Source organism: Globicephala melas, chromosome 2 (assembly GCF_963455315.2).
Source record: "Globicephala melas chromosome 2, mGloMel1.2, whole genome shotgun sequence".
In the NCBI taxonomy this organism is placed as follows: domain Eukaryota; kingdom Metazoa; phylum Chordata; class Mammalia; order Artiodactyla; family Delphinidae; genus Globicephala; species Globicephala melas.
This window is the reverse complement of record NC_083315.2, coordinates 152077868-152104490: the sequence shown is the minus strand read 5'-3', so window position 1 is coordinate 152104490 and position 26623 is coordinate 152077868. Positions and strand designations below refer to the sequence as shown.

At 46.5% G+C, this 26623-nt stretch overlaps 1 protein-coding gene across 2 annotated transcripts in view; it reads left to right on the top strand.

Annotated features, from left to right (window-relative positions):
• Nucleotides 1-26623, top strand: part of POMT2 (protein O-mannosyltransferase 2) — a 50990-nt gene that overhangs the window by 3074 nt on the left and 21293 nt on the right. Inside the window, exons 2-10 of one of the 2 annotated variants that reach the window (XM_060295106.2) lie at nt 5094-5178; nt 9722-9769; nt 11529-11637; nt 13771-13879; nt 15357-15516; nt 16888-16994; nt 17792-17874; nt 20044-20153; nt 24274-24340. In XM_060295106.2, coding sequence (XP_060151089.1) covers nt 5094-5178; nt 9722-9769; nt 11529-11637; nt 13771-13879; nt 15357-15516; nt 16888-16994; nt 17792-17874; nt 20044-20153; nt 24274-24340 — 878 coding nt within the window. Of the gene's footprint in view, nt 1-5093; nt 5179-9664; nt 9770-11528; nt 11638-13770; nt 13880-15356; nt 15517-16887; nt 16995-17791; nt 17875-20043; nt 20154-24273; nt 24341-26623 lie in introns of both variants that reach the window. The other variant, XM_030831875.2, reaches the window with a different exon arrangement.

Here is a 26623-nt window from a genome sequence, read left to right as displayed (position 1 = left end):
CCCCCAACTGCACCCCCAGGCTGATCCAGAATTGCTGTTAGGGGAGACCAGTCGAGCCCAGGAATAGTCAAGGAAGAATCTCAAATTTTCAAAATGGGTTTTTATAACCTTCCACCCCTTTTGTTCTGATCATTACCCAGTTGGTGGCCGAGAGGAGATGAACACCTAGTTAGGTGACCAAACTACTTGCCTAAGGTGTGTGAACAAGGAGGAAGGTGAGGGAAGTTGACTCAGAAATCTTTTTGAGAAGACTGTTCAGTGCTTGACAATATCAGATACCCGTGGATGGCCTGGAGTGTGGACTGTCATCAGATTTTTGGCTATTCAGCCATTGCAAAAAAAAAAAAAAAAGGGTGTACCATTGTCAGACTGTAGATGGTTTGGAAAGCTGAAAACACAACACAGTTTCGTTTCAAGGGCCGCAGTGATATATCTAGAGTCAGATGATTGGACTGGAACAGCATCATCAGCACTAACCCGAAACGGTGTCAACAGCAGTGGGGCACCAGTGATAGCCTGGAATGCGGAACAAAGGCCTAGTACAATCAGTTTCCTTGGAGTCGTCAGTACCCCATGCAATGTGGCTTCCTTCACTGCAAGACAAACATGCCAACTTTTGGCAGGAGTCACAAGTAACCACAATGTAGCAATGGCTTCTGCTTTGGAGACGTTTAGTCCTTTACTTTGTGCCCAGTCCATGGTGGTAGATGTGTTTCCATGCCTGGTGTATTGACGTATGCAGGTGGCAATGGCAGCAGTCTGGATGGTGTAGGTTTGATCAGCAGCTTGATTCTAATCCGTCTTATCAGAATACTGGCCCTTACTGGGGGCATCTACATGAGTGATCCAGATTGGCCCATTGGCAGGCAACCATGATTTTTTTCCACAGTTCTTGGCTCCGAAGAGGGGTGTTTTACATTTCTTAGTATATAGCCTTACACCAGATGGTTAGGCCAATGGCAAAAGCCTAAGGGAAAATAAAAATATAACTTGTCTGTTTCTTAGGAGTATTGTCTAAGGCAAGGGTGATGACTTTCAATTCAGTGCATTGTGCCAATCAACCCTTATTGCAGTCGGTCTTCCAGAAACGTCAGTGGGGCTGGATGATAGCTACTGCCCTGTGGACACCATCTGCTTTTAATTTAGCCTAACCATCAGTGAACCAGGCACAAACATTAGGAGGAACCTCTGGGAATCAAGACGCCACTGAGTCAGCGGCTTTGCTTCAGGCGGTGGAGTGGAAGATAGTTTCTTCCAAAGGGGCAGCTGCCACCTCTTCTTGAAAAACCAAGATGCCTCTAGGGCCAACACTTGAATATACCACTTCCGTTTCACCAGCGAGCCTTGTTGAGCCCTTCCGTCGTTAGCCATAGATTTCAAGTTGACCCACCCCAAAGTGACAGTATCAGGCCAAAGAGTCCTAAGGTCTTCATGGTTCAGGCCCTCAAGTTCAACAAGAGCTTAGTAGTAGGTTGACAGTTGCCCCTTTAAAAGGGTGTGTACTTGGTACCTATGTCCAGCAGATGGCGCTGTCATGGAGCCCTCCAAGCGCCCCTCCCCAACCCCCCACCCTGAAATTCCATCTTTAAAGCTGTAATGTCCCTTTCTCGTCTTGTGATTTATATTATTTCTGTAGGACCACTTGGGAGGGGACAGGATCACCTCTCACTAAATTAGCAGTCTCTCAATGGGATAATCTTGGACACATATGGGATAAATACGACTATGCCTTCAGCAGTGGGAGACACAACCGTAGTTGCAAGGGCCCTACCCAAAGCCACTTTCCCTTCCCTTCCCCACTGGGAACTTGGCTCAGACCCTATCAGTTGAATTTAGGTGCTTTTTCCCCTTTCAACTAACAAGTCTAATAGGCCTGCATCAGGAGCTAGAGGTTATGCCATTCCCAGGTGGGAGGTGTGGCGAGTGCTGGATGCAGGGCGCAGGAGGAGGCCTTTTTGCTCCTTCAGCCCCTCGGCAGGCTTGGCACCACTTCTTCCCAGCCTGCTTTCCTGTGTCTGGTGAGCACCTGGGCTTAGGGGCTTTTTCTTTCAGTCCCTGTACACACTGCCATGGTCCTCCCTGCAGTCCTTGGCACCTTTGGTAATCCCTGCGCCTAGCAAATCCTCTTACTCCAAGGGATTGAGTAGGGTGCTCGTGTATCCAGTAGGACTTTGAGCTTGAGTCCCTCTCCTCCCCAGAGTTCCCCACCACACTAGGATGGGTGTGTATGGCCTTCAGTCCCCTTTAGGGACAGGGAGGCCTTAGCCCCACCTGTAATCATCTTACTCTTTAAAGAAGCTGAGATTGTGCCAGAGGGGGAGGGATCACGGGACACGGAGGGACGGAGTGGCTCTGAGCCTCTAAGCAAGGCACCCCTTTGGCTTGAGCACACAGCTCACCCGAGAACCTTTCAATGTTTTCATTTTACCCAGAGTTCTGCGTTGAATAGCAAGGTCCTCACCACTGGCACCGTTAAGCTTGGGGCCTCCTAGGTTCATCAGCCCGTCCATCTTGCCTTTTGGCTGGGACTGCTTAGCCTATTGCCCCAGGGTTGCGATTATATCCTTTCCTCCTTTTGCCCAGAAGGCCGTGGGCAGTAACCAAGGCAGCATGCAGACTGTTTGTTTCAATCCTGCCTCTCTCCCCTCAACCTCATTCATAGGCAGGACAGTGGGGGAGTCTTACTACCTGCCTTCCCCACCACTTGGGCAAGAGCATTCACCACCAGATTGCAGGGCGTCTTCTCTTATCCCCTCACCCAGTCCATGATGGCCCTTGTCCTTTCTCTTAAGGAAAGCTATGACTCAGCACCCTATGCTTGTCACCGAAACTATCAGGGTTTGGGGTTTTATTTTTATGCTACTTGCCAACTAATGAGTTAACCTGTCAGTGTTTTATGGATGCTGGCAGGAGACAAAGTCCTGGGTCAGAGACAAAGGCCTTTATTTCTCACAGCACAGCAAGCAGGATGAGCATCAGTATGTTGGCATCAGTTCCCCTTGCCCCCAGTGTCCCATGTGATACCCTGGGTCTGGATGAATGCCTGCACATGCAGGGGGTTGAATCACAGCTGAGGAGTATTGATCTTGGGGAATCCGCTGTTTTATAATAAGCAGTAAACAAGACTGCTCTCTGTCCCAGAGGGAGACGTGGTGTCTTCCTCAAGGTTGCTGCAAGCATAACCCTGAGAAGTGGCCTGAGTAAAGAGCAGCCAGGACCTTGCATTCTTGGCGTAGCCTGCAAGGCCTGCAGAGCAAGAGAGAGCCAGAGAAGACCGTCCATCCCACCGCAAACACGCAGTAAAAGCCAAGAGGAAGCGTGACTATTGCTACCAGTTTTACTTGAAGTAAAAATCTTACACCCCTTTATCAATATGTTTCCAAACAGACTTCAAAACTAACCACAAATGTTGGGACAGTTTAAATAGTGCCCAGCATGTGTGGGACTTTATAGTCTGTAAAGTTCTTTCCCATGTGTTACCTCATACCTGCCTCCCTGCGAGGTGGACTGGCAGATGCTACTGTTGTCTTCATCACGTAGATGAGAAAAGAGATCCGGAGAGGGTGAGTGATTTTGCCAGGTCATGCTCCCACAGTGGGTGGCGGAGCTGGGACCGGATCTCTCTTTTTTCTGCAAATGTATTTTGTCACACTGCTTGGAAGGTATTTTTCTGTTTGACATCGCCATGTCACTGTCCTCATTTCATGTCAAGCCATGTGCTTAGCAGACGCAGAAGTAGATTTACCCTTCTGCCTGTTTATTAGACCCAGTGTGTAAAACACACAAACAAAAAAAAGACCCTGCATTTTTGGTAAGAGCATGTTTTGCCCCTTATTCTGTAGGACAGTGATAACTACTTATAGAAGCTGACCTGGGGATGGATAGTCACTAGAAAGCAACTGTTCTTCTTAGCTGCAGGGAGAGATTGAAAAACAGAAATGGCCAGGTTCTGCTGGGTTACTAGCCTGCCGCTGTGAAGCCCCCGTGTAGGGTGTGAAAGGTTTACTGTGGTTGTGTAGAAGAACAAGATTTTTGCATTGTGTCTAAAAGCTAGTGTATTAGAATCACTTACTTGCAAAATAATTTTTAAATAATTTGTAAATAATGAGGATAGGTTTTTAGACTGGTTGTTAACTTAGTAAGAAAGCTCTCAGTTTTTATATACTTGTTAGTTCATTATAATAAGGTCAGTGAGTTCATAGTTAGCAGGTTAATTATCACAAGGTTGGGAGCAAAATCAGACTCCAGGCACAACCATGGTCTATAGGCTCTTACTGATCAGTAGCCCACAGTGTAGTTTGTAACAGCAAGAGTAATGTAGTTTCTAGTAGCAAAAATAGTCTTAGGGTTAGAAGTTAGCAGACTTGGGGCTTCCCTGGTGGCGCAGTGGTTAAAAATCCACCTTCCAAGGCAGGGGACACAGGTTCGAGCCCTGGTCCAGGAAGATCCCACATGCAGTGGAGCAACTAAGCCCGTGTGCCACAACGACTGAGCCTGCGCTCTAGAGCCTGTGAGCCACAACTACTGAGCCCATGTACCACAACTACAGAAGCCCACGCACCTAGAGCCCATGCTCCACAACAAGAGAAGCCACTGCAATGAGAAGCCCTTGCACCACAACGAAGAGTAGCGCCCGCAACTAGAGAAAGCCCGTGCGCAGCCACAAAGACCCAATGCAGCCACAAATAAATAATAAATAAATAAATAAACTTATTTTTTAAAAAAGTAGCAGACTTGGAAGAAAACTCTCATTGCAAAACTTATAGTATAGGAAACTCTTCGCCTTTTTAAAATAAATAGAAACTCAAGATACAGAATAAGTATAGATTTAACTTAAATTTATGAAACTGATTGGTAAGTATTTGCTAGCCTTTCTCAGCTGTCTAAATGAAGATTAAGGAACAGCCTGATGTCTTGCTTCCTCAAATCACTTGTGTCAAAAGCTTTTTTTTTTTTAAATCCAGATTTTCTCATTAACTGCTTGAAACTTATAACCTTTGGTTTTAACTGTAATTTTAACCATGCTTTATTAAGGCTGTTTGGGTTGTATGATAATTTTAAGAATTTCATTTCTCTTTCTGTTTTCTTTTTAGTTGGGATGAAACTCACTTTGGAAAAATGGGAAGTTACTATATCAACCGCACCTTTTTCTTTGATGTGCACCCGCCTCTGGGAAAGGTGAGCAGTGTGGTGAAGGACGGTGCTCTCCTAAGAGTTGGAGCCAAGTCTTAGATTTGGATTTAATTCTTGGGCTTGTAGAAAGAATTCCCTGACATTCCAGAACAGCTGCTTTCATGGGAAACCTTTTCTGTTTTTAGGAGTCCTCTGGGCTCAGAAATGGAGAGAGATTCCACCAACTGATGGATGGATAAACAAAATGTGGTATTATCTATACAATGGAATATTATTGAGCCATAAAAAGGAGTGAAATATTGACACATGCTGCGACATGGATGAGTCTCATAAACATTATATTAAGTGGAAGAAGTCAGACATAAAGGGCCACATATTATATGTTTCCAGAATTGGCAAATCCACAGAGACAGAAACTAGATTAGCAGTTGCCAGGGTCTGGGGGGAGGGAGGATTGGGGAGTGACTGTAAACGGGTGTGGAATTTCTTTTTGGGGTGATGAAATAGTCTGGAATTAGGTAGTGGTGATGGTCGCACAACCTTGTGAATAAACTAAAAGCCACTGAATTGTACATCTTAAAATGGTGAATTTTATGGTATATGAATTTTACCTTAATTGAAAAAAAAAAAGAGATGGAGAGAAGGAATCCGTTACATAAAAAGCAGAAATAGCTTAGGGGAGCTGACTGTCCACGAGGGCCTGAAACTCCTTCCCACTCCCCGTTCCCAGCGTGCACGTTGTTTGACTTGTTCCTTTCACATGATGTACAATTAGAAATTCCACCAATCAGAATTCATTTTACTCTCTTAAAAACAAATACCCCTGAGAAGGCTAATGGATTAGCCTTGGCATTTCGCTCAGTCCTTTCTTCCTAACTGGAGGCTGAGCTCTCTGGTACTAAGGGGACAGGAATTTGCCTGGTATGAAGATGGGGAGTGTTCTTGGAGCGTGGAGTACTTGGGGATGAAGGCAGGGGGTGAGGGGTGGCAGGGGTGGTGACTGTGACGGGTGGGCTTAGGGGGAAAGCACCAGAGCATGGGGTAGGGACCAGGGGCAAGGCCCTGCAGGTGGGAGCGGTGGAGAGGAAGGTGGGATAGGTGGCCCTTCCTTCCTTCCTTCCTTCCTTCCTTCCTTCCTTCCTTCCTTCCTTCCTTCCTCCCTTCCTCCCTTCCTCCCTTCCTCCCTCCCTCCCTCCCTCCCTCTCCGGGTCTCAGTTGTGGCACATGTGATCTGTAGTTGCGGCATATGGGCTCTTAGTTGCGGCATGCAGGATCTAGTTCCATGACCAGGGATCGAATCCGGGCCCCCTGCATTGAGAGCGTTGAGTCTTAACTGCTGGACCACCAGGGGAGTCCCTAGGTGGCCTATTTCAAAATTAGCTCCGAGCCCAGAGAAGGAGCAAAAAATGTAATGCCTCTTTCTGTCTCCTTTAAAAGATAACAACAATAAGATTGGAGCAAATGAACAGTCTCTTTTAGTCACTTTAGATGCATTAACTTATATAATGCTCAGGACAACCTTATGAAGTAGGTACTGTTGTATCCTCATGTTACGGAAGGGGAAACTGGGACTCAGAGACGATAAGTAGTTTGCCATAGGGATTAAAGCTAGTAAGTGGCAGATGGTAAGGTTCAGACTGGCTTAGAGTCTGCTCTGTTAACCATTATACCACTGCCTGATGAACTTGCCTTGCCCCAGTATTCGGGCAAGTACATCTGTTACCGCTGTAGAATTAAGCCACAGAACGTGCTGAATATTTGCACTGGGCTAGCCTGGGACCCAGCCCGCCAGTAGAGGAGGAAACCTAGCCCAGTCTTTCATCTGGGGACTGCCTGTCTGTTTTTGGAGTCTGCTAGTGCTCAGCACAGTGAAGGCGTGTGGAAAACACTTGCTGATTTGTTTTGCTGAAGCCTTCCCTTCCTCACATGTGGCCCCTGTGTGGAGGGAGGAATGTGAGGCTCCTTTCTAAGGCTGCCCCCAGAGAGTGTGATCCATTTGCCCCTCTCATTTATCTCCTGATGGTCCTGTGCTCTACCTGGATAAAAGAGTGATAAGCAAAGTAGCTTTCATAGGTTCTGAGGCCAAGTCAGTCCAAGAATCCAAAAGCCCCATGAAGTGGTGAGTAGAACGTTTTCTCCTACAGTACTGACCCCAATACCTGCCTCTTCACACTGGTCCCAGCCCTGGGCGCCAGGGGCTCCAAGGAAATAGGTACTTTTAAAAGAAATAAAAATACCTGCACATAGCACAAAGTTTGATCAGTACAGAAGGAAATAAAAGGTCAAAAGTTACCTTCCCTCACAGTTTTATTCCTCAGAGGCAGCCAGAGTCACCTTTATTAACAGTTTCTTATATATCCTCTCAGAAACTTTATACAAATATAAGTGTGTATGCATTTCTACACACATACATATTAGCACACGGGAACAGCACATTATATATGCAAATGGGATCAGGCTAAAATTGTTGAGCAACTTGTATTTTAAACATAATATATCTTAACTTCTTTCCACATCAATACATAAAATGTACCCCATTCTTTTTCATGGCTGTAGATTATTCCGTTATACAGTTGCGCCATAAATTATTTTGCCTCTCTTCAACTGGTGGGCATTTATGTTATTTCCAGTTTTTAGCCATTACAAAAGGTAGTGCAATGAACATCCTTGTACATTTATCTTTTCATAGTTTTGCAGGTGTAGCCAAAAGAGCCTCAGTGGCTGAACTAAAGAGTCAAATAATATGCATATTTAGATTTGTGTTGGACATTGTTAAGTTTTCCTGCAAAAATGCTGAGATACTACATACTCCCACCAACAGCGTATGAGGGTGCTTGCTCTCCTCACATCGTTGCCAGCACGGGTATGATCATACTTCCAAAATTTTGCGAGTAAAAACTGGTATATCACTGTTTTCATTTGCGTGTCTTTCTGAATTACGTTGAACATTTTTCCATATGTTTTTTAGCCATCTGTGTTTTGTTTTCTATGAAAACATTTTTCTAGTAAGTTGCCCTTATTCTTATTGATTTGAATGAGTTCTTTAGTTAGGAAATTAGCTCAGGGCTACTTTTAACCTTATGGAAACTGAGAGGGAGCTGAATTTTGAGTGCTTGTTAAACGCTTGTCAGAGTGCTAAGTGTTTTGCCTACAACATTACCTCTAAGCCTCACAACCATCTGCAAGGAAGGTTTTATCACCTGTAGGTAAGAGATTATTATGATCAGAGAGCTGGTATGGGGGGCTCTGATCCAAACCGTCTGTGCATTTCTTCGCTCTACCAGACCAGCCAGGAAGTCTGGGGATTTATGCCAGCACCAGGCGGGTCTGTCCTCTGAGATCCCGGGGGGAAGGGACATTCATTTGATTGTCATTTGTCAGTTTAAGTTCACCTGGGTATTCGGATGGCTCTGTCTTCTCAATACCTTATATTACTTTACATTAAATTAATTAATATTAAATTAACTTCTGGACCCTGGGATTCCTTTTTTTTTTTTTTTAAATAAGGCTTCATAATAATTTACTGCTGAACTTTGGCTTCTGTACCTTGACACAGAACTACAGAGAGTGACTGTGTTTAGAACTACTTAGAGGAAAAAGTGAGCTGGTTAGTGGTCCAAATCCAAGCCCGCACAAGCAGCGTCGCTGGGAAGGGCTTTCCCTCCACACAGCCAGTGTATTCTGCCCCTCCACACGGCCGAACCCGAGCACAGGGGTCAGGCCGAGGCAGCCTGGGGCTGTTACAGATGCTTCATATCTGCTGACAGTTTTTATGTTTTAGCTGCTTCTGATTACGTGTGTGGAAAAGAAAATTTTACACTGTTGACGGTCAAGGAAAGACAGAAATGAAGAGGCTGACCCTCTCGAACGTTTTGAAGGACTTACAGCTCACAGTCTAAGTTTACAGTTGATTTGTTCTGTTTTGGGATGTGCCGGGTGGCCTCCCTTTGGAATACTGGCGGTAGGAGAAACCAGTCCCAGGCCTTTTGGCATTGTTTCCACTGGGACTTCTCTCTTCCCCTCTGGGGAAATGCATCTGTGTTTGCATTCTGCTTTCCCATTTTCTTCCCTTCTCTCTATTCCTGGTGTGTAGCAACTTGGCCACTTTCCTCCCTTCTCATTCTGACTTGGAACCTCATTTTCTTTTCAGTGGCCCAGTCTCCCAGGAATCAGCCCCTGCCCATGGCCTCCCCCATGAGCTGTCGTGTTTTACTTCATAACAAATGAAAGAAGGCTGAATGAGAGAGCCCCTCACTGGCCCTGCCCTTCGAATTGTTGGATTTTTTTCTTCCTAAATACTCAGTCTGCACTGTTCCCAAGAACTTGGCCTTAACACAAGAGAGGATTTGTTTCAGGCAATGAGCTCTGTAGACAAAAGATTCTTTGCTCTGCAACAGCTGCCGGAGAAAATGTCACAGTGGGAGCTCCTTCTATGGACAGTTGTCAAGGGAAGCCAAGGTCTGGGCGCAGCTGGAGGGAAGTTCAGGGGGCGGAGGCATCTTCTCTCTGAGGCCTCTCCTTCTCTCCTCAGATGCTGATAGGCCTTGCTGGCCACCTGACTGGATATGACGGCACCTTTTTGTTCCAGAAGCCTGGGGACGAATATGAGCATCACAGCTACCTGGGAATGAGAGGAGTAAGGCTTCCTGACTTGCTATTGCCCGACTCAACCCTGGGGCCACACTCAGTCAGAAATGTGACAGCTGGAAGCCCTGGAGTGGTGGCAGGTGTAGATAAGGGGACTTTGGTGGGGGAGCATGATTGGACCTGTACCCTGTAGTAGAGATTCAGAGCTGGGGTGGGCGGGAAGGGAGAGGGAGGCCACAGATGATACAGCGATGACACAGACAGGAGCAAGCGCACCCCGTCACCTGTTCTCCTGCCAATGTGAGGCATCAGATTTCAGATCAGAGGGCAGCCCGGGACTCAGGCAGCCAGGAATCTCCTGCAATCCCAACATTGGCCTCAGCACATTGGTAGGCTACGCGTCCTTCCCCTGCAGCCACAACTGCTAGGGTGTTGCCTACCTCTGAGGGCCTTTATTAACATTTCAGCATCCCCACACCCATGTCACCAGGTTCTTCTTTCTTTCCCCACGAAGGTGTCGGGCACACAAGGGGTTTTCCAGTCTTTTAAGGGAAGTGTGTGTTTGCCTGGTCCCTCTGTGCTCTGAGTCCCAACACCAGCCTTGATGGGGCACGGCAGGGCCTGAATACCCAGCTGTCTGGGAACCTTGTATCTGGAGCTAGTAAGACCTGTGGAGACTGTCCTCCAGTGTGGAGCTCTCAGAGCAGGTAGCATTTACACGCCCCTTTCCTCAAGGAAACTGCTTTATCAGAGCAGTTTAGATAAATGCCATGGGATTACTTGGGCTAATCACTGGCTTGTTTGTGTGGTCATACCATTCCATATTAAACAAGAAGTATCCACTACCCTCAAGTTCATATTCTTAAGTGATTCTGTGTCTTCCTAATGATGTCTGAATACCACATAGCATGCATAATTGGATATAGGCCTGACTCACTGTGAACTTGCTATGGAAATGAGAAGGCCAAATATATCAGCCCTGTTCCCTTTCACACTAGAGCACATTGCTTTCTGCTAACAAAAAGTGACAACCCAAATGTGAGAATTTCCATTCCCCTGGGTTTGTCTGATTACTTTTGATGGACAGGGTAGGGGGATGGAGAGAACACTGGTGGTTAAAAACAAAACAAAACTGAAAAACAACCCTCCAGATGCTGAAGTGTCAAGCAGTCTTTTTTCTAAAATCAAAATACAACCTATAGATTAAAGAGTGATTCCTGGTGTGATTGAATAAAAGGACCAAGGGAGAAATAACAGAAATAACATTAGAGTTCTCTAAAATATTAAAACACCTTCAGAGAGGTATTTCTCAACTTGCACCCAGTTTCATAACAGAAGCTAGTGTTTATCAAGAACTTTCTGTGTGGTAATAAACTTTAGCTCATTTAATCTAAAAAGTAAACCCTATGAGGTAGGAACTCTTAAGTTTCACATTACACAGAAGGAGAGGCTGAGATACAGAGACGTGACTTTGTCAAGGTCACAGCTAGCAGTGATGGGACGGTCCATTCCCGGAGTCTCCCACTTGAAATCGTGGGCCGTCTTGCCCACACCTCCCTGGCTGAACTTTGCTGATTTCTTGTCAGTGCACAAGTTGGTGCTTAGTGGGAACGTAAATGTTGCTTGATTTGATGCTTCACTGTTACACCACCCCTTTCATATTTAAACATATTGCAGGTGATTTTAGGTCACCAAGTCATGCCATCATCAGGGCCCTCCATCTTAAAAGATTAGTTTGTACCAAGCCAAGTAGGTCCCTGATGCTTTGCTTAGTTAGTTACTTGACTGCTTCTCCCGTCCTTCCATAGTTCTGTGCGTTCCTCGGCGCTTTGCTGATCCCCTTTGCCTACCTCACTGTACTGGAGCTGTCCCAGTCCCTCCCGGCAGCGCTGCTCACGGCTGCCCTCCTCACCTTTGGTAAGTTGTCCTAGACCACGTGTCTTGGGATATTGACTGCCACGCTATGAATGTAGCTGGAAATCAATATACTTAAAGATTCTGTCTACGGGCCCAGTTCTTAAGTAACTTGAGGATTGGGTAAATGTACTACAAGTCTCCTTTTATTCACCAGTAATACTTACATATATAAATACTTATATGTAGCAAGCCTTTATATTTTATTGGAGTGGTGAGTTGGTATGGTAATCCCAAGGAATAGATTATCTGCAAGTTATCCACATTTGAGTTTGGAATGGATAACAAGTTTATGTGTGCTTGTGTGTGCGTGTGCGTGTGTGTGTGTTTGAAGGAGGCTTACAGTTCTAATTCTGCTTCTCTTAGGTTACTGTCAAGATTAGTTTGCATTCCTTAAACTAATTTCAACTGAATGCAAAGGTAGATGCCACAGAAGTAGCTGGGTGGCAGAGGATAAAATGGGAACTTTATTTCTGTGGATAATTCTCACATGGCTAATTGAGAGTTGATCCAGAGAAACTGATCCTGTTTTTAGCCTTGCTCATATGAAAGTGAATTCCTGACCTCATAGAGCTTAACATTTGAAGAAGTCCAGACCAGTTTAGGTGGTTAATTTAGGGGCGATTCTGGCTTTGTTCTTTTTTCTTTGTCTTCGTTGGGTCTTCGTTGCTGCGCGCGGGCTTTCTCTAGTTGCAGTGAGCAGGGACTACTCTTCGTTGTGGTGTGCGCGCTTCTCATTGCGGTGGCTTCTGTTGTTGCGGAGTATGGGCTCTAGGCGCTCAGGCTTCAGTAGTTGCGGCACACAGGCCTTAGAGTATGTGGGCTTCAGTAGTTGCGGTGTGTGGGCTCAGTAGTTATGGCTCGCAGGCTCTAGGGTGCGCGGGCTTCAGTAGTTGTGGTGCACAGGCTTAGCTGCTCTGCGGCATGTGGGATCTTCCCGGACCGGGGATCAAACCTGTGTCCCCTGCATTGTCAGGTGGATTCTTAACCACTGCACCACCAGGGAAGTCCCTCTGGCTTTGCTCTGACAGATAATGTTGCAAGACTACAGGGTCTCTTTCTAGAGGACTGGTGGCTTTTCCCTTGGGTCTTTAACTTCCCTCTTCAGTTATTCGTTTATTCATTTTTCATTCCACAACTATTTTCAAGCATCTACTCTGTGCTAAGCCACTTTCTTGGCCTCAGAGGATACGCTGATGAGACACTGCTGTCATGGAGCTTGCTCATTAGTGGGGCAGATGATAAATAAGCAAGTAAATTAAGTCTGTAATGTAACACCTTAAGCAATAAGTACAATGTAGAAAATAGGTAGGGTAAGGGATAGAGTAATGGGGAGTGATTCTGTTTTAGGCAGGGTGGTCTGTGAAGAGCCCCCTGAGGAGGTGGCCTTGAGCAGAGACCTGAGTGAAGCCAAAGATTAAGCCATGCAGAGATCTGAGGGAAGAGTGTTTGGGCAGAGGAAATAGCATGTGCAGTGGTCCTGGTACAAGGCGGCACTTGGTGGATTCAGGGAACAGCGAGAAGACCAGTGAGGCCAGAGTAGAGTGAGTGAGGCAGAGGGTGTTGGGAGAGGAGACTGGATAGGTGGGGAGACCATGAAGGCTTTGGTGGCCGTCTTGAGGCTGTCTGAAGGAGCTTGTTAGTCTGAATGAGATGGGAAGACATTGGAGGACTTAGGCCAGGCCATGATGTAATGAAATTTTGTTTAAAAGAAAAATCACTTCAGCACCTGCATGGAGAATCAACTCCCAACGGAGACTTCATATGAAATGGTAAGATTCTTTCCCGGGTGTATGTAGTTTGTGGCTGCATAAGCATGGTAGCAGAACTCCCTTTTTGATGGTGGAAATTAGCAGGAGCCCTCATCTCAGGATCTCTGTATCTGAATGCATGACATGATCCCTTTGTGGGGCAAGGGCCTGGAAGCAGTGTGAGATATTCTTTCATATCATTGGGCTTTGGTGTACCCCAAAGCTGTGGCCTTCCACCTTCCAGATGACTCAGTTGCCCGTCTAATCTTGACTGTACAAATGCAACTAAGCACAAGGGGGACTGTTTCTTACCACTGGGGTGTTTGGTTCTCAGGGGGGCCCATCTCTGATTCCACTTTTTGACCACTGAGCTCATGTTTTTCAGACACAGGATGCCTCACTCTGTCCCAGTACATCCTCCTTGACCCCATCTTGATGTTCTTCATCATGGCTGCCATGCTGAGCATGGTCAAGTACAACTCCTGTGCCAACAGGTCAGAAACACCATCTTTGGGAGGGGGTGTCAGAAGCTGTGGCAGCTCTGGAATTTATATAATGGCCAGGGACAGGGTGGGTGTGATGCCTAGGGTGGGGGGCACCAGAATACGTATTGTCTGGGAACTGTTTGTCTCCCTGCCCTCAGTGGTTGCAGCCAGTCCTGACTTGGTGATGGGAATAAGGTATATAAAGTTTGGCTTGAAGGGTCTACGTCAGTCAAGAGGATCCCTGCAGGCCCCAGTCAATTCTAAAGCTGTTCTGGAGGGCCTGGCCTGCTTCCAGAATAGTCCCTTCCAGATCATCCTTCTGCCTCTGAGAGAGTAGAGTAGGTCATTCATTTTATTCAGACCAAAAGAGCTGGCTCTGCTAAGGCTTTTTCAGAAGTCACCTTGGTTTCGCCACAACCAAGCAGTGACCACCAGCTCTCTCCGGATTTGGGTTATCTTCTACTTGCACCACATCCCCTTCCACCTGCCATTTCTTTTTTTGTTGTTTTTTTTGTTTTTTTTTTGCGGTACACCGGCCTCTCACTGTTGTGGCCTCTCCCGTTGTGGAGCACAGGCTCCGGACGCGCAGGCTCAGCGGCCATGGCTCACGGGCCCAGCCGCTACGCGGCATGTGGGATCTTCCCGGACCGGGGCACGAACCCATGTCCCCTGCATCGGCAGGCGGACTCCCGACCACTGCACCACCAGGGAAGCCCCACCTGCCATTTCTTGAATACATGCTATGTGCCAGGTACTGTGCCAGGAGCTAGAGGTACAGGAACACATAGGTCTTGGCTGTTCAGGAGCATTTGCTGTGGCAGGGGGTCAGCCAGGGGATGAGGAGACTGCAGCTCAGAGCACCAGGCGATCTAAGTGCAGCAAGCTTGGGAACCGACTGCTGGGCTTAGCGCTGTGCTCCCCCGCTGGCTGGCTGTATTACCTAACCTCTCTGGACCTCGAGTCCTCGAGTCCTCGTGTAGAAGAAGAGGCTGATGACAGGATCTGCTTCCAGGGGGTTGTAGGGAAGGCTAAAGAGTTAATACGTGTGAAGTGCTTGCCACAGTGCCTGACACATAGTAGGCACTCAGTAACTGCTGGCCTTTACAGGGTCCAGAGGTGGCACAAAAGACAGGGCTGACTGAATCCATCAGGCTTCTCTGGATTTTCCTTTTCCTTCCACTTGATTGGCCACCACTGAAGAATAAGCCCCTTGCTTACTTGAAGCCCTGTAGCGAGGAAAGCGATGGTGCGTCTCCCCAGAAGAATCACCTACTGACTCTCACACTGTGCTTCCTGCAGTTTCAGGGGTTTCACAGACCACCTCCTCCTCGGAGCCATGCATGGTGCCTGAGGTTGGGAGCCCTCAAGAGAGAGGCCACAGTGCAGCCTCCCAGAGTCAGAGGACCTCTGCCTTCCCCATTGCTGCTCTTGCTTTTGAGTTTGGTTCCAGCTGCCAAACTGAACTCTGTGCCTTGTTGATTTTCAGGCCCTTCTCTGCCCCCTGGTGGCTCTGGCTCAGCCTGACTGGCGTTAATCTAGCTGGTGCTCTGGGGGTCAAGTTTGTTGGCCTCTTTATCATCCTGCAAGTGGGGTGGAACACCGTTTCAGACCTTTGGCACCTGTTTGGAGACCTCAGTCTTTCAATGGTGAGAACCCAAGTGCTTGTAGAAATGTCTTTGCTCCCGGGCTCCTCGCTTAGCAGAGCCAGTGGTCTTTCTCTGCTTCTGCTGCAGGTGGCAGAACAGCTGTGTTCTGGGCCCGAGGTGGGCTGCATCCGGCTGCCCTCTGTAGGGAGCAGGGCAGCAGGGAGTGGGCCATGGCTGACAGGCTGGAGAGGTATAAAGAGAGAGGATGGACTGATATCCTTGGGATTCTCTTTTGGCATTTGTTCCTGCATTGGTTTTTAAATGCTTTGCAAACAACCCAGCCAGGGGATTCTGTCCATCTGGGCTCCTGCCAAATGTGTGACAGACACTGACTGCCTGGGACTTGAGGTAAAATTGGTAGACTGACTTCCTGAACTTAAAATTTTCTTTTCCTGACCCAGAGTCTCTGCATCTGGAGGCTGGTAAGGGCCTTATGGTTTATTACAATATTATTTATTAAGAGCTGACTCTGTGTCAGGCAGTATGCAAAATGCTTTACTTTCATCATCTCATTTCCTCCTCATAACAAACCCGTGAGGCAGGTAGTTATTACCCTCTTGCCAAATGAGGAAATTGAGACCTAGAGAGGTAATAATGTTCCCAAAGTCATACAAGTAGTAAGAGGTAGATCTAGGATTCAAACAGGCAAGGCTGACTCCAGGCCTGAACTATTGATACTTTGCTGTAATGCACCTCTGAACCAAAGTCCCAACAAGTTCATTTATTCATTCAGAACATATAGACAGACCATCCGCTAAGTGTGAGACACAGAATACGCAGATGATTAAAACAAGATTCCTGCCCTCTAGAGACAATGGAGAGAGAGAAATAAGAAAGAAAGAAAGAAAAGAAAAAATAAGTCATGGTCCAGCCAACAAAGGCTGTGAAAGCACAGAGGAAAGCATAAACCCAGTCTCGGGCAATCCAGGAAGGCTTCTAGGAGGAAGCTGAGGCCTAAAGTTAAGATAAGGAGCAGTTATCAATGTGATGGGTGGGGCTGGTACAGTGCAAGAAGCATGGGGAAAGTGCAGGGCGTCAGTGTGACTAGGATGGAGAGGGAGTGATGAGTGACGATGCTGAAGATGCAGGCCACACCTTGGCAGTAATGCGGGGACAGCCCGGGGTCCTCGGTGAGGGTCTGGACAGGCAGCGGAGGGCTGGCCCAGGTTCAGCCCCCTGCAGTGCTTGGTTGGTGGGGGGTGTTATGGGAAGGCTTAGGGTTTCCCCATGTCTTTCTTTCTTGATAGCCATTAGTTTTTCAATTGTTTCTGATTATGACTTACACATAAAAACTTACAGATAACACACATGTCAGGCATAAGGCAAATAATGCCTCATATGCCCAGCACCCTGCACTGGCTTGGTTTGCAGGTGACTGTGGGAAAACATCTGACCGCTCGCATCCTGTGCCTCATAGTGCTGCCGCTGGCTCTCTACACGGCCACGTACGCTGTTCACTTCATGGTGCTGAATAAAAGGTACAGCCAGAGCCTTTCCAGTGTCTCACTTCTGGTCTTCCTCTTGCCTCTAAGCCTATGGAGGGGCCGTGTGATTTCCTGGGTCTGGTTGGGATGCTCGGAGGGGACCCAGGGTTTTTTTTCTGTTGGTTTCCTCTTACGTTCTCTCTTTTGGGTACCCTGGCCTGAAGGAAGAAGAGAATATTCTAATAGCCAAACTGCCCCTTATCCCTAAACACAGTTCCTTGTGCTTAACAGGGATGGGCCACCATAAGCATGTGCAGTTGGAGTGAGGATAATAATAACAATAACACCAGCAGCAGCTCCCATTTAACAGGTAGTGACTATGTGTCAGGAACTGTGTTCGGCATTTTATATACGTTATCTCATTTAGTCATAATAATTCTTTTTTAAAAAAAATTTTTGGCCGTGCCACAAGGCATGTGGGATCTCAGTTCCGTGACCAGGGATCTAACCCGTGTCCCTTGCGTTGTAAGCACAGAGTCTTAACCACTGGACCACCAGGGAAGTCCCATAATAATTCTTTTGATTTTTTTTTTAAATCCCTGATTTATAAATGAAGAATTGAGACTAAACAAGGCCAGGTATCTTCCAAAGTTCACCTAGCTAGTAAGTGGCCGAGTTATAATTTGGACCCCAGTTTCTCTGACTCTATCCCCCATGTCTGTCCACAATACCACACTGCCACTCCCTTGTACTTCTTTTAAACCAGCTGTGCAGAGCTCTTCCTAGGGCTCCTGGGAAATCACAGTTTCACTCCATTAATTTGGCTGTCTTCTCTCTGCCTTTCCCCACAGTGGTCCTGGCGATGGCTTCTTCAGTTCTGCCTTCCAGGCCCGGCTTTCAGGAAACAACCTTCACAATGCTTCCATCCCTGAACGTGAGTGTCTCTTGTCCTTTACAAAGGTAGGACAGAAGGGATTCCTGGGAGTTGTATTGGAAAAGATGATATGACAGCCTGAGTTATTTTAGATGGGCACAGTGGGAGAAAGATCCAGTTAAATCTGGTCCGAGCACTCAAGAGAGTGAATAGGAGCACAGGAAGTGCAGAGGAAGACGTCCTGAGCAACGAGCTCTTTGACCCTAAAGAATAACTTGTCCGTCGTGGCTGTGGGAAGACCAACAGAGAGAATCTGGTGAAGGAACAAGGCCCTTCAGGGCTAGAGGTCAGTTCCCACCAGAGTATCCTGCTACTCGCATCCATTCACTATTCACACCGGGTAACTGAGCAAGTGTTAGCCACGTCGGAGGCTGTAAGCGGATGCCCTCCAGAGTAGAGTCTGGAGTAGAGTCTGCAGTAGAGGACCTCTACATGATGTGACCGTATGTGTTAAGTATAGAAAGAGGGAACGCAGAGCTGTGGGGATCAAAGGTGTAAGAGATCACTTCTGTTAGGGGGTTGGGGGGTGATCAGAGTGAGTGAGTTGCCTTGGAGTCAGGCCCTGGAAAAATGGGTAGGTTTCAGCAGAGGGAGATGGGGGAGAGGGCGTATCAGGCAGAAGGGAGAGCATGATCAAAGCCAAGAGCAGGGCAGAATTTAAGGCATAGGTTATATGCAGAAAAATACTGGAAGATAAGGTTGACAAGATAGGTTGGGCCCAAGTCATTATTTCCTGGAGGCAAGGACAATGTCTTTTAGTCTCTCCAGGGCCTAGAACACAGTGGGCCCACCCAGAGTGTGGAAAGAATGAAAAATAGGAAAGCAGGCAAAAATTGGTTCGGAAAGGCAGACACTGGATTCCACACTGGAGAAGTCAGCCTTGAGTTGCTTGAGGAAATCCATGCATTGGGGCCAGTGGGCTTGGGGCTGAGGCTTTCAAAGGACTAGCCAAGTAAGGGATGGTCGATGCTTTGCAGTGGCTGTGGTCTGTGAGGAAGCTGTAGAAAGAGGAAGACGACAGGGTGCGGTCAGGCCACTGGGCATGCAGGAGGAAGGGGCTGCTCAGGAGCAGTCCGTGAGGGAGTGTGGGGTTGAGATGGGGGACAGAGCATAATCGAGAAGCAGCTGCGGTCAGCAGCGTGCGGGGCTGCGTGTGTTGACCAGCACGAGGACTTAGAAGGATGGAGTGGTGGCGTTAGCAGATTTCTACTCGTTATTTAAAAGGCCTAGCTCAGCTATATTCTCTTCCATCAAGCCATCCTCTTTTTACTCTTTGGGCAAGAATTTGTTCTACCCTGCTCTGGGCTCCCACCATGTCACACCTTGTCGCACCTTTGCTGGAGCGTTTGCTGATCATCCTGTGCTGCTCAGTGTGTGACGCCATCATCCCCAAGACTGGGCTCCACTAGGTCTGCAGCCAGGTCTCCTCCACCTTTGGATCCACCGTGTAATCGATACGGTCTAGCGACCAAATGAATGAACAAAGGGAGACAGGAGCGGCCAGCACTGGTGCAGTGAGACCTGTTTCGGTGGAGTGGGGAATGGCGGGCAGCCAGATTGCAGGGCGTGGAGAAGAGGGACAGTAAGAAGGCAAAGAGGCTCCTCCGTAAGCCGGGGCCTGTGTGGGGAGGGGATGGATGCTCTTGGGTAAGCTGTTTACTCTGGGTTTTTGTTTTTGTTTTTTTAAATTCAGAGTAAAAACCCAAAACACCATTGAACGGTTACTACATGTGGTACTAGATTCAAAAGGCACAAAAGGATATATAGTGAAAAGTCTCTCTTAACAGTCTATAGTAACACTGTATCTTGGAGAACATTCCAGATGAAGATATAAGGTGCTTCTTCCTTCTTTATTCCATGGAATGTATATGATAGACCTTGAATGAAGGACAAGTTGTTCCTAGTCTTTTGCTTTGATAATAGCATTGTTAATACCCAGCTTCTTCTGAAGTCCTTAGGAAGGAGGGGAGGGGACAGGCGAGACTATTTGGTGAGACCCTCTTGAGTTGACTCCACTGGGGTGAGAAGGCAGCCGCGCATCTTGCTTTCGGCAGTCCGGGACCCAGTGGAGTCTGTTAGGGGCTGGGGAGGCCTGTGGCTTCAGCGGCCCCTGCAGTCAGGGGCAGGTCTAGCGCTGCGCCAGCTCACACCGTCGCCGTCTGCCCGCAGACCTGGCCTATGGCTCTGTGATCACCGTGAAGAGCGCGCGGATGGCCGTCGGCTACCTCCACTCGCACGGGCACCTCTACCCCGAGGGCATCGGCGCCCGCCAGCAGCAGGTCAGTGAGCCCTTTGTGCGCTTGAGTTGCGGCAGCACTAAGCTGTTTGCCATGACTGAACCCTCCGTTCTCTTTCTGGCTTCCCCTCCTTTACCCGCACTGTTTCCCCGGCTTGAAACATCCTTTTCCTCTGCCTAACTCCAGCTTCCCTAGGCTTCAGCTGGGGAGTTCCCCTCTGACCACCATGACCTCCCTCTGCCTGCTCCTGGGTTAGGTGCGTCTGGTGTGGGCGGCTTTCCCGGCACCTTTACAAGCTTGTGTGGTAACCCTCTTCGCATTGAATTGTGAGTGCTTCCTTCCTCCTGTCTCTTTGCTGTTTGATTGCTGGCTCCTGCAAGGCTCAGTGCCCAGCACGAAGTGGATGATGGGTAGAGCGTAATGGTTATAAACACAGGCCTGGGAACCAGACTAGTTTATCTGGGTTCGAATCCTGGTTCCACTAGAGTGTGACTTTGAACAAATTCCTTAACCTCTCTGTGCTTCAGTGGCCTCATCTTTAAATTGGGGAAAATAAATAGTACTTCTCTCCATCATAAGGTTGTTGTGAGGATTAAGTGAGATAATCCGTATGACGTGCATGCTGGAGGATTAGCCGTGAGTATGATCTGAACGAGTGAGCGACACTGTCCGCGTCCACGTTGAGGAGTGGTGGATATGGCTGTGGTGGATGATGCCTGAGAGGGAGAAGGATGGGGTTGGAGAGGTCCGTGGGGCCAGATTATGGAGAGGCCTTATGTGTTACAGTAGATTTAATTTTGTTCTGTAGACGCTGGGGAGGCATTGAAACTTATTAAGGGATAAGATGTGCTTAGATTTCTAGTTTAGAAGGACAGCTCTAGCAGGAGTGTGGTGGATTGGAAGGAGGAGGAGACTAGAGGCAATAATCATGACAAAGGATGGTGAACGGAGGCAGAGGCCACAGGGAGAGAGGTGGGAAGTGATTTAGGAAACTCTTCACAGGTTGAATGTCAGGGCCTGGTAACTGATAGATGTCAGGGATGAGCCATGTCCAGGTCTGTAGTCTGGAGGTCAAGGTGTTTGTGTGATAATGCTGTTTCACCATAATCAGAAATGGAGGAGGAAGCATGGCTTTGGAGATGAGTTTCCTTTGTGTATTTTAGCTCTGGGACTTGTCTCAGGAAAGAGACATGAGTGTGTAGCATACAGGTGTCAGTGACACAGTGGGGGATGGGTGACATTGCCCTGAAGCAGTGTGCAGAGGGAGGAGGGCCAGCAGAGGAGCCCTGGAGAGCAAGAGCACGTAAGGCAGCATTAAAGGCGCTCAGAGTGGTGCTGGTAGAAGTGGCTGAGAAGGAAGGGGTGGACGGGAAGGTTGGAGGAGAACGGGAGGAGAGTGCCGAGCAGAGGGTCTCCAGTGGGAGGAGACGCCAGCAGTTCAGGTGCTGCAGAGACCTCGGAGAAGGTGAGGACAGAGGAAGAGGCCTTCGAAGGGCAACATGGGAGGCCTGGCAACTCTGACAAGGGTGGCTTCCATGGCGTGGGCAGGGCGGAGGCCTCGGATGCAGTGACCCGAGGAGAGGAGAGTACGGAGGTCGGGGCTTCAGGGCTGGCTGCTGCTCTGAGAAGCTTGAAGTGAAGTTTCTCTTCCTGCAAAATGACCAAAACCTTTACTTTGTGAAAAACTTTTGCTTCTCAAAATATTTTATTGTTATTATTTCCTTATTTACTAGAAGGTTGACCCAGAGTATTGGGTTTTGGTATCAGTTTCCCGTTCTTGACTTTCCGCTTCTCTCTAGCACAGTGGTTCTCAACCCTGGCTGTGCTTTAGGGTCCATTGGAGAGCTTTTAAAAAATTCTGATGCCTGAGGTCCACCCCAGAGATTCTGACTTAATTGACCTAGGATGGGGCCCATGCATTGTGCATTTTTGTTTTGGTTTTAAGCTCTCCAGAAGAGTCTAATGTACTGCTAGCCCTTCCATAGTGATACCTTGCTGCTGGTGTCATGTAGGAGATAAAGTTACAGATGTGGTGACGAGGAACATCTATACTGTGCAAAGGGAGAGAAGAGCCATGTTCTGAAAGGCCCTATTAAGCTGGTCTTAGTGTTACACACTTGAAGCCCATGGGTAGAGGCATGAAGTTGTGACAGTCATCTAGAGAGAGCACATTAGGCCAAGGGACAGAGCGCCTGGCTTTGTCACTGACTGAGTCACTGAGCCTTTCGCAGCCTGTGTCTTCATCTGTAAATGAGGGGACCGCACTAAATAACCTCTAGTAGCCCTCCTCTGCCCTGTAGTTTAATGTCTTGTTAACAGCTCTAGGTCTCGATTTTTAAATGTTTTTAAAGCATAACGTTTATAAAGTAAGATTGGAAAGTGTAGAAAAGTATAAAAAAAAAACCCAAAGTTACACATAATCCAAGGATCATTGTTTATCCACGTAGTTTGATGTACAACATTCTGCTGTAATAGCATACCTGTGTCCCTAGGAGACCTCATATTATAAAAAACTCCGTTGTAAAAATAAATGTTTCAAGGGGAAAAAGAGGCCATGGACTATATTCACAATAAGTGATTTTTCTAATAGGAATTTTAATAATAATGGTTTTTGGAAACAAAAAACAAAATGACAGCGCAGGGTGCACACACAAGCACCACAAAAGCTTAACATCCTTGAGCAAAATCAAGCTGGATGAGCTTGATGTGTGCAGCTTTTGATGGGGAGCGTGGACTTAATTTCTCTGTGGCTGCCACAACTTTTAACGTGTATGTTCTTAATACCATTATTCCTAATTGTTTCTGAGAAAGCAAAAACCACTGAAACAAAGCAGCCATGATACACGCATAATTATTTTCCTACACGCTAATTCCAAATCTCTTTGCAAGTGAATAAGTCATGTTTTGTCCAATTGGAGTTATTAAAACTCACGTTGTAAGAGAGATGCCTTTGTTTCCGTTGCTTCTGGGTATTTATGTGCTTGTATACATAATTAGCATAATTGTATGTATGCAGTCTCTATCCTGGGAGCTTTGGAGCTAGCTCCCTCCGTTTGAATCCTGTCTCTCCAGCTGACAAGCTGTGAGACCTTTACTTAACCTCAGAGAATTACTTACCCTCAGTTTGCTTGTAAGTAAGGTGGAGGTAACCATAGTCCCTACAACCTAGCGATAAGACCTGTCCAGTGCTTAGAGCAGTGCCTAGTGATAAATGGTAACCATTTTCAACAGCAGCATGTTATACACCTTCTCCTGTGCTGGGTAAAAATGCCCTGAAACATTTTCTGCGGCTGCATAATATTCCGTCCTGTGGACATAACTAGCACGTAACTCTTCCTTTAGTATTGGACATTTATATTGTTCCCAGGATTTTTGCTGGTAGTTTAATTGCAGCATTACGTGCGTGTACACACATGCACACACATACAATTTTTTAAAAATCAGTGTATACAAAATGACTATGTCTAAAACTTCAGGCTTCTAGGATAAGTTTTTTTTTTTTTTTTTACGGTACGCGGGCCTCTCACCGCTGCGGCCTCTCCCGTTGCGGAGCACAGGCTCCAGATGCGCAGGCTCAGCGGCCATGGCTCACGGGCCCAGCCGCTCAGCGACATGTGGGATCCTCCCAGACCGGGTCACGAACCCGTGTCCCCTGCATCAGCAGGCGGACTCCCAACCACTGCGCCACCAGGGAAGCCCCTAGGATAAGATATTAATAGAGTTTTTTTCGTTTCATTTGGCCATATTCTAGAAAAATACCATGAATTTTTCATTTAGAAAGTTTGAGACATGGTCTTGATGACTTTTTAAAAATGAACTAAATCCTCGTTGTGTGCTGGAGACTGTGTTACACAAGGTGTTATTGTTCCTCCCTCTAGGAGGTGGGAAGTTGAAAGATAGGATGCAGAGGGGTGCACAGAGACAAATCAAAAAGGCTTTTGTGGGAAAAGACCTCTAAATATAGAAGGAAGGAGAGAAAGTAGCATTTACCAAATGCTACTTCGGAGCCCTGTCGGGAAACACAGCCCCTCGGGTTGGTGGCTGGGGATTCTGAAAAAGGCTTAAGCAACATTGGCTTGCTATTGATTGTCCTGTGGCCGGCTGTGCTGATAGTGACTGTCTTCTCCCTCCCACCTCCTCCTCCCTCCCCCACCCTACCCAGGTCACCACCTATTTGCACAAGGACTACAACAACCTGTGGATTATCAAGAAACATAATACAAATTCAGGTAATGCGGTAGGGAACTGGCGCTTCTTGTATTATTACTTACTCTGAGCCCTCCTTAACATTTCTCATGCCTCCAAAAGAATGGTGCTGGGATGGGCTTTCCTGAGCATTCTTTGCCATCTTTACAGATCTCAGTTATCCTTTCAACAGTTATTTATTGAGCCCCTGCTACGTTACAAGGACTGTTATAGGCATAGGGATAAGCAGTGAGCAAGACAGATAAGATCTCACTCTTAGAGCTGTCTTTTCTTTTTTAATTTTTAAATTTAATTTTATTAATTTTTTTATACAGCAGGTTCTTATTAGTCACCCATTTTATAGGCAACAGTGTATACATGTCAATCCCAATCTCCCAATTCATCACACCACCCCCACCCCCACCCCCCGCCGCTTTCCCCCCTCGGTGTCCATACGTTTGTTCTCTATGTCTGTGTCTCAATTTCTGCCCTGCAAACCAGTTCATCTGTACCATTTTTCTAGGTTCCACATATATGGGTTAATATACGATATTCGTTTTTCTCTTTCTCACTTACTTCACTTTCTGTGACAGTCTCTAGATCCATCCATGTCTCTACAAATGACCCAATTTCGTTCCTTTTTATGGCTGAGTAATATTCCATTGTATATATGTACCATATCTTCTTTATCCGTTTGTCTGTCGATGGGCATTTAGGTTGCTTCCATGACCTGGCTATTGTAAACAGTGCTGCAGTGAACAGTGGGGTGCATGTGTCTTTTTGAATTATGGTTTTCTCTGGGTATTTGCTCAGTAGTGGGATTGCTGGGTCATCTGGTAATTCTATTTTTCATTTTTTAAGGAACCTCCATACTGTTCTCCATAGTGGCTGTATCAATTTACATTCCCACCAATAGTGCAAGGGGGTTCCCTTTTCTCCACACCCTCTCCAGCATTTGTTGTTTGTAGATTTTCTGATGATGCCCTTTCTAACCGGTGTGAGGTGATACCTCATTGTAGTTTTGATTTGCATTTCTCTAATAATTAGTGATGTTGAGCGGCTTTTCATGTGCTTCTTGACCATCTGTATGTCTTCTTTGGAGAAATGTCTATTTAGGTCTTCTGCCCATTTTTGGATTGGGTTGTTTGTTTTTTTAATATTGAGCTGCATAAGCTGTTTATATATTTTGGAGATTAATCCTTTGTCCATTGGTTCGTTTGCAAATATTTTCTCCCATTCTGACTGAGGGTTGTCTTTTCGTCTTGTTTGTAGTTTCCCTTGCTTTGCAAAAGCTTTTAAGTTTCATTAGGTCCCATTTGTTTATTTTTGTTTTTATTTCCATTACTCTAGGAGGTGGATCAAAAAAGATCTTGCTGTGATTTATGTCAAAGAGTGTTCTTCCTCTGTTTTCCTCTAAGAGTTTTACAGTGTCCAATCTTACATTTAGGTCTCTAATCCATTTTGAGTTTATTTTTCTGTATGGTGTTAGGGAGTGTTCTAATTTCATTCTTTTACATGTAGCTGTCCAGTTTTCCCAGCACCACTTATTGAAGAGACTGTCTTTCCTCTGTTGTATATCCTTGCCTCCTTTGTCATAGATTAGATGACTGTAGGTGCATGGGTTTATCTCTGGGCTTTCTATCCTGTTCCATTGATCTATATTTCTGGTTTTGTGCCAGTACCATATTATCTTGATTACTGTAGCTTTGTAGTATAGTCTGAAGTCAGGGAGTCTGATTCCTCCAGCTCCATTTTTTTCCCTCAAGACTGCTTTGGCTATTCGGGGTCTTTAGTGTCTCCATACAGATTTTAAGATTTTTTGTTCTAGTTCTGTAAAAAATGCCATTGGTAATTTGATAGGGATTCCATTCAATCTGTAGATTGCTTTGGGTAGTAGAGTCATATTCACAATATTGATTCTTCCAATCCGAGAACATGGTATATATCTCTGCATCTGTTTGTATCATCTTTAATTTCTTTCATCAGTGTCTTATAGTTTTCTGCATACAGGTCTTTTGTCTCCCTAGGTAGGTTTATTCCTAGGTATTTTATTCTTTTTGTTGCAGTGGTAAATGGGAGTGTTTCCTTAATTTCTCTTTCAGATTTTTCATCATTAGTGTATAGGAATGCCAGAGATTTCTGTGCATTAATTTTGTATCCTGCAACTTCACCAAATTCATTGATTAGCTGTAGTAGTTTTCTGGTGGCATCTTTAGGATTCTCTATGTATAGTACCATGTCATCTGCAAACAGTGACAGTTTTACTTCTTCTTTTCCAATTTGGATTCCTTTTATTTCTTTTTCTTCTCTGATTGCTGTGGCTAGGA